Source organism: Lampris incognitus, chromosome 3 (assembly GCF_029633865.1).
Source record: "Lampris incognitus isolate fLamInc1 chromosome 3, fLamInc1.hap2, whole genome shotgun sequence".
NCBI classification, from domain to species: domain Eukaryota; kingdom Metazoa; phylum Chordata; class Actinopteri; order Lampriformes; family Lampridae; genus Lampris; species Lampris incognitus.
In genome coordinates, this window is record NC_079213.1 from 93,219,843 (window position 1) to 93,228,011 (window position 8,169).

At 39.4% G+C, this 8,169-nt stretch overlaps 1 protein-coding gene across 1 annotated transcript; it reads right to left on the reverse strand.

Annotated features, from left to right (window-relative positions):
* Positions 1 to 7,469, reverse strand: rx1 (retinal homeobox gene 1). Its single transcript, XM_056277697.1, has 3 exons — positions 7,160 to 7,469; positions 3,429 to 3,682; positions 1 to 492 (listed from the first exon to the last, which is right to left on the reverse strand). Exons 1-3 carry the CDS (start codon positions 7,467 to 7,469, stop codon positions 1 to 3), a joined length of 1,056 nt encoding a protein of 351 aa, XP_056133672.1.
* Positions 7,470 to 8,169: the final 700 nt, after the last annotated feature.

Below are 8,169 nucleotides of genomic sequence, written 5' to 3' on the forward strand. Positions count from 1 at the left end.
TCACATAGGTTGCCAGGTCTTGTCCATAGATTGGATGTGTTCCTTGGCTTTCATCCTCAGTGCTGCAATACTGGAACTGCGTTGGTCCACGTCCTCCAGGGGGTATTTATCTGGAAAGGGAGCCGAACACTGATAGGGGGGAGGAGCCATACTCTGCATCCCCTGGCCCATGGAAGGATGAGGATGAGGATGAGGATGAGTATGAGGGTGAGGGGGATGAGGAGAGGAGTTGAGGAAGCTGTGGCTGGGGTAACTGGGCTGGAGGCTTTGAGCAGGGCCCATGAAGCTGGGGATACTGTGGACTGGCGTAGCGCTGGACAGCGGAGCAGTCAACCAGGGGTCCAAAGGAAGAGAGTTGCTCATTGGACCCACGTTGGTGTGCACCGGGGGCGGCCGGTTGAAGGAGAGCATGGGCGAATCGTGGAGCTTCATGGTGCTTGCATCCATTTTCTCCTGCCGGCGCCATTTAGCTCTGCGGTTCTGGAACCACACCTGAGGAGCAAAATGCAGGCAAACTATTAGGAGCAGAAATACAGAAACAATGGAGGGAAGCCTGGGTGGTTTAGAAAGCCAGTGTCACTCCTCTGACTTTGCTTTGTCAATGTTTTTTTTATTTCATTCATTACAGACAGCCTTGCAGGTATCGGTAAAATGATGCTCAGTACATGGAAGCTAAAAACGAGTTTTATAGGCATTTTAGGTTTAAGTTTTTTGTTTCCATTTGTGTGAATTGTGAACACTATAGAATACATGCCTGTTATCTGAGAATATGTGAAATCTCAAAGGTGGTAAATAGCGCATATTCCCACAGTATGCATTAATAAGCCTTCAAGAATTCGTACATATTGTGTATGCACTTAAAAAAAATAACAGTTTTTACAGCAGTTATCTACTACACTTCTCCAAAATATTTGCATAAAGTCCTCACAGTGAAAAATCATTGAAGATGATTTGGTTCAATGCTCAGTGTACACACCAGACAATTATGGCACAAAGTTTCTTAACCTATGGAACCACCAATTTTTCACACTTTGTGTTTCTCACAACTCACAGACTTTGTGAAAAAGCTCACTTTAAACTTGTCTACGCGATCTTTCATTCACTCCTTTGTCACTCTTATGATCCTGTAGCAGAATGCATGTGGAGAAGTCCACTGCTCCTATGGCCAACAGACTCTTTAACACCCCCCCCCCCAATTCTGTCAGGACTATGACATGTTATTCTCAGATAGTCTCTTATATCATATGGTTACGCCCTTACCATTGTCTTACCTCATATGCAAGAGAAATATATGTGCAATATAATAATAATAGCATATCAATCAATCAATCAATCAATCAATCAATCAATCAATCAAGCAATCAATCAAGCAATTATATTGAGCAAGTCAAAGAAGACATATATAGCAATAACAATAAATAAACAAACAAACAAAATCGTCAGCAACATATCAGCGACAAAATTAGCAACTCAGATAATACCGATCATGTTCAAAAGTGGTAAGAAGAAGTTGAGAACTTTTCTAGTCCTACCCCCTCATATTATTCATGCATTGATGATAGAAAATGAAAGTTCAATTCACAGCCATCAGTGTCCATGATGCCTATCTCAGATGATGCAAACAAATCAACCCATTTGGACAAAAAACAAAAACTGGTCACTGGTCCATCTCATAACCGTTCAATATGTTGTTTCTGAAGAGTCCTTTTAGTTCTTAAAGTACCACATGTTTTCAGCTCATCATTGCAGTTACACAAACCAACTCCTTCAGATGTAGCACAGTGATGTTTTGCATGTCCTTACTGGTGTTTTTTTTTTGTTTTTTTTAATATACAGGGTCCTCTCAAAATGCGTTTACTTTCTCTCAGTTGGAACAACCCTTGGATACTAATAGGTAATTGTTGATTTCATACTCTGTACATAATTTGAATAGTTTTAAAATCAACCAAATCTTTAAATTTTGGGGCTTTTAGTTTGATAAAAAGTGGATGTGTTGATTCTCTGTAAGTGGTTTTATTTACAATTCCTATAGCTCTTTTTTGGAGGTTAAAGATTGGTTCTGTGTTTGTTTTGTTTGTTCTCCCACACTTCCACACAATAGGTAATGTATGGGAGAATGAAGGAACAGTACAATGTACGTATATAAGGAAACTTGATTTAGTAGCTCTTTGACTTTGTTGAAGCCACAACCCTCATTTCATTTTTAACATGTGCCTGCACATTGTTTTTAATGACAATAAATTGAATTGAATTGTTAAGTATTGTAATTGATTTGCATATTTTGGCTCTAATATAATTTATGTGCGGCTTCCAACTCAATTTGTTGTCTATTAATACTCAGAGAAATTTAATTTCAGATACTTTTTTTGATTTCTACATCATTTATCATGAGTTTCTTGTCTGAGTTGATAGAACAATTCCCAAAGATTATAAATTCTGTTTTGCTTAAATTCAGTGTTAGTTTATTTGCATCAAACCAACTTTTCATCCTGCTCAATTTCTTTTCCACTGTATCCAAGAGTTGTTCCAAGTTGTCTCCACAGCAGAGTAAGTTTGTATCATTTGCAAAAAAAAATGGCTTTCATGGCTTTTGACACTTCACATATATAATTAATGTACAATATAAACAACAATGGTCCCAATACTGAGCCCCGGGGCACCTCGCACCTATTTTTCAGTAATTTGATTTGAAGTTTTGTAGTTTGACATATTGGTACCTATTCTGTATGTAACTGAATAACCAGGATAGTGCCATCCCTCTGATACCATGAATATAATATCATACAGCTCATTTGTTAATGCACCAACAATTTAATAGAGCTTAACTATATCTTAAGTAAGGCCAAAGGCTCGGAAGGTTTCAGTTCTCATTAAGACTATTCCATGATCTGAAATACACTGATTCCATGATCTGAAATACACCCTTGTAGATTTTCAGCTATTGCATTTGGCAGAATGGCCTTGTGGTTACTAAGGTCATCCCAAAAACAGAGGGCTCATGTTTTCACCACCATGTATCAGTATCTGTTGCCATACCCCGGCCACCTTCAACAGCATTGATAGCATCAACTAAGATTGAATTATTGTTTGATTCTCTACCATTAGCGAAGGGCAATACTTCATACCAACACTGTAGAACAATAGCAAACATAGTGGAAAGGAAATGTGACTTTTTTGTTTTTGTGTTTGTATGAACTCTGTATAAAACAAATAAAAGCATAGCGGGAAGAAAAAACCCAAATATATATTGAGAGTCAAGACGATTAAGACATGCTGGTGTGAATTCATAAAATATTCTTGGTTCAGTTAATGATAAGCCTCATTCAAAGTATTATTCTCATTATTCTTTTATCTAATTTCTAATCATCTGACTAGCTTGTTTTAATGATTTGGATCTATGAAATGAATGTTTCTGTGGTTAGGCCTACCTGAACTCGGACCTCGGGGAGATTGACCTTCATTGCCAGCTCTTCACGGCTGTACACGTCTGGGTAGTGGGATTTCTCAAAGGCACGTTCCAGCTCATGGAGTTGGTAGGTAGTAAAGGTGGTACGATTGCGCCGGTGCTTCTTCTTAGGCTGGTCATCTTTGCATGGCTCTGGAGACTTTCCATCATCGCTGTCTATACTCTTCCTCAGCTCGCCCAAATCCCCATCACACTTGTTTGTGAACAGGCCCGTGTCTGTTGAACACACAAGTAAAGCAAAGGGAGAAGAGGAGAGGAAAATTAATCATCTTTTTTTCCTTTGACTTCTCTTAGTCTTTCCTATCTTTGCAGATGTTGGGCTATCAAGATATAGTCTACATCAAGTTCCAGTTTGCAAAACATAAGACACGTTGACAATTATTTAGAATATAAAAGCAGAAAATACAATGGTTGGCTGATATGAACCCCTTGCATTGACCTACACTACAGAAAGTAGTGACAAATTTCCAGTAGAGCACATTTTATTTCAACACCTACAACAATAGGCAACTGTAAGTGAAGTAAACAGTCCCCACAGAAAATACTCCTAATCCAATCTGGAAAAAATATTCAGTGTCTATCGTTTCCAACATTGCAGTGGCCTCTTGAGTTACTTATCAAAAGATCAAATTGTGAATTACATTTTCTTCATTGTGCTCAGTGTATGAAAGCAAGTAGATTATAAAAAATCTGATTTGAAAGCTACTCTATACCTTTCATTTTGTAGCCATAGTCATATGTTATCCCAAAATGGCATCAAATCCTAATCTGCCCCCTGCCTTGTGAACATTTGCTATCAGAAAGGCCAAACGGGTTATACTGTAGCACTACAAGGCTTTCACTCTAGGTTTCTCTCCTTCTAATCCCTGAAGGGGAAACAGATGCAGTCGGTTAATTCCCTCAAGCCTTCCTTGTATTCTCAATCTACCTTGTATAACAATCTAATGTCTGTCTCTATCCAGACTGGACCAATGAGTGTTGGGTGAATTAGCTTTAGCCTATCCCAGAGAGTAATTGAATTAGTTTGAATTACAAAGATGATGATCAGATCAGTAACTCTCTTTATTTATCAGTTACAGTAGCATGTATTGCTATCTTGACTAGACCTGGGTAGAAATAACCAGTTCAGAGTGTGTAAATTAAGGTACCACTGGCTTAAAGTATATTCAATCAACTTTGCAAAATGTGCTGTATTTGAACTTTCTACAGATAATTATATTGACCTGTGTGGCAAGCTGCACTCATTAGACATAAAAGACACAATGGAATAAATTAAAAATAAATATTGCTTAGCTCAGGTGATGAACACAGGTTATTAGAGAATAAAAATATTGACTTTGGTCATTTGTCTCACCCAATGCATGAGATAAAACAAGAAAAAATTTACCCCTTAAGAGAATTCCCTCTAGTCCGTGAATAAAATCAAGATGTGTTTCAACAATAGTTTGAATATTTGTAAGTCCTCATCATTATCCCAAACTTTATGCCATCTGTAGTTCTTGCAGAGTCTTCGTTGACTCCTTCGGAGCAAATGTGTAACAAGACTAGTCAATGCTTGTTGGCAAAATTGACAAAACTTCCTTTTCCCACTAATTACCTAAGTGAAACCAGTGACAGTGTTTGTACGTGTAAGTGAGCGTCCATGTTTCCGTGTATGAATGTGTGCGTGAAGGATAAAGACTGGGTAATGATCTTTCAATTATCCGATAGGAACAGGAACAGAGGCAGAAGCGGGGGCAATGCAGGATTTCGGGACCCATTTATCTGTCTCTCATTAAGCTACTATCACAAAGCCTAGGCCCTGACAATTACAGAGGTCAGGCTTGGTTCAGTGACCAGCTCTTGGCTTGTCAACCCATCACAGCCACCGGTCTGAAGGCTGCCCACTGTTTACTGACCAGCAGCAAACCTCAACACAGAGCAGGGACTGAGTGACGCCATGCACAGCCAAATGCCCATTCAGGGGGAACAGGACTGACTGAACATGAGAGTTAATGTCCGACAGGGAAATGTCATCCGGGCTGACGTGCACCGATCCAACAGAAATTAACGTCCTCCGACATGCAGTGATTGGCTCCCAGCTCCAGTCGTTCGATATTCACAACCATTTTGTTGAAAAAAGTTCATCTCAATTCGCCCATCTCAAATTTGTGCTAATATAACAAGTGTTGTTCCTCTGTTTCAAACAGTGTCTGAGCCATGAAGCCAACAGCCACCTGCCAGACTCTGGATGTGAAAATAGCCACAGATTAAAGATGTTAAATTTGATTCGGAGACAGAATGATAATAATAACAACAACACCGGAATGAACTACTGTACAATTTAATCTGCACACAAGAGAAGATTAGGGGGGAATTCCACAAGGGGATAGGATTGGGATTGGGGACATAAACCCTCTGCAGCATCTTGTTCTGTGATTTATTTTTTAGTATACTAATGTATAAGGCTTTACGTGGCAACACATAACCAATACAGTGATCTCCAATCTTGGAATCTGCCAATAATTGGTTCTGACTGCATACTGCACAGCAAAGCTTTACCTCCATACATACAAGATCCAATGCTACTGAGATGATCTCATCTTTTAAAAATGTAAAATATGTAATTATCAAATACCACAGTCCCTTTGTGGTTTCATCTCATGCACCTTATTAAAACAAACTTTCACAACTCTTTCGAAGTACATAATTGTGCTTACTGGACTGGTGGTGCATCTGTTACATTTACAGTGTGGATTCTTTGAGAACAAACCAGAAATTAGTATTATAGTTTTAAAATTACACATGTACCGTTTGCCTCACGTTGCGGTTTTTGCATGATCATTGCAGCTCATTAAAACCACCAAGTACTATTGATAAGGCCAGCATCTTAGGTTTAAGAATATACTGATGCCCAATTTACTCCACCACCCTCCACAAAGACCTCCAACAACTTTGATAGAGTTCTTCAAGATGAAGATTTTTACCGCTCGAAGGGCATGGCAAATCAAAAACATCGTAAATGCCATATACTTCAAATGTATATCGAGATTATTTTCAGATTTGATTGCTGAATGAATATTGATCAGAGTTTTTTTTTAGGTTGTGCTGTTGGTGTTACCTCAAAAGCATGTCTATCTTTTAATCTACGCTCCAACGAAGGCATGTACCAATTGTATTGCTTTATATCTTCTGGGCAATTTTATTCAAACCGAGCATCCAAGTTAATGTCGCTCTATCTACTTGGCAATTGACTGATAATGTGGTGCTGTTGTTGTTTTTCTCGGTGTAAATCAGAGTTTGGGCCCACCCGACCTCCTAGCCAAGTGGTTCATGCATCCAATGTAACCTCAAGGGTAACAAACCTAAATAGATCTTAAAGAAATTAAAATGGCAAAACATTGCACATACAGCTCATTGTTTTTAAGCTTTTCAAGAGCAGAGACATGCACACAACTAGAACTTATATCCCCTTTTGTTGTGTTTATCCTATGAAAAGCAAAACATTCACCTCGTGAACTGTCCCAACTCACAAAAACACGTGTTGAGAGACTCATGACTGCCAGCTGAAGAAATGGCTTCACAAAATTTTTAACTAAAGTAACTCTAAACACCGACTGGCCTTTAAATTGAGAACTACATGAGACCACAGAGCATTGTGGGACATGTGAACAAATACCATTGCCACTATCAGTAGCGTGCTCCATGACTTACCGTGGTAGGACTGCTGCTGCTCTGTGCTGCTGTCTCTCAGAGAGGAGAGGTGGCCGCCGTACAAGGGGTTCGATGAGGGTTCCTGCTGTTTTCCAGATGCCACCAGGCCCTCTACACCCACCTTGTGGGGCCCCATGGCACCTGCCGGGCTGAGCAGGGGGTCCTGGTCTTTACTGAAGCCTAGTATGACATCAATGCTGTGGACGCGGCCCCCTGCAGTTGCCCCCCCACCTTTCCCCATTTCGTGGAAGTTACTTGGTGAGAGGCAGCTGTCGTCCACCATGCTCATGGTATCCAGTGATAAATGCATTCGTACGTCTGGGCGCCACTCACCCTGTCCCACAGCAGAGAAAAGGTGTTGAAGTGAGAAACAAAGGGTAGAGAAGGAGGTGAGAGATCACCTTTGTGTCTTACATGATGGTCTCTTTCCTCTGGAAATTAAGTACTATGTTGTGTTATCATAGAGGCAATAGTCTAAAGGTACAAGGGTGTATTAAATCTCAACACCCAGGGAATTCTTATCATTGATAAATGATACTTTACATTTTAGAAACTTATAAATTTGCTACATTAGGTTATTAAAAGTAATAGCCAACTAATGTTCCCATGGCACTTAGTTTTGATTATGAGTGAATTTCTCCCACAATGAGAACTGACAATCTATTTCTGCAGACGAAATGGATTTCAGCTTTCACTGACCCTATGTTATACATTTCACTCCATCATATAAAACCCTGTTAATCACACAACTTCTCATCATCTTATACAAACTTTTTACAATATAAACGAGAGCAGTGGCAAATTGTAGCATATAACATGCGGATTTACACCTGTTGGCCTATCTTCTAAATCTTACTTGTACTAAAGGTTGATGAATTTTTGCACAAAATCAAGCATTTTGCTGGAATATTGCAGTACAAGTACCCTACGGTAGGTTTGACTATATGTGTCCGTGACGCCATATATACATAAACTCTCATGTTGAGTACAATAAGGACTTTAGCGGTCAG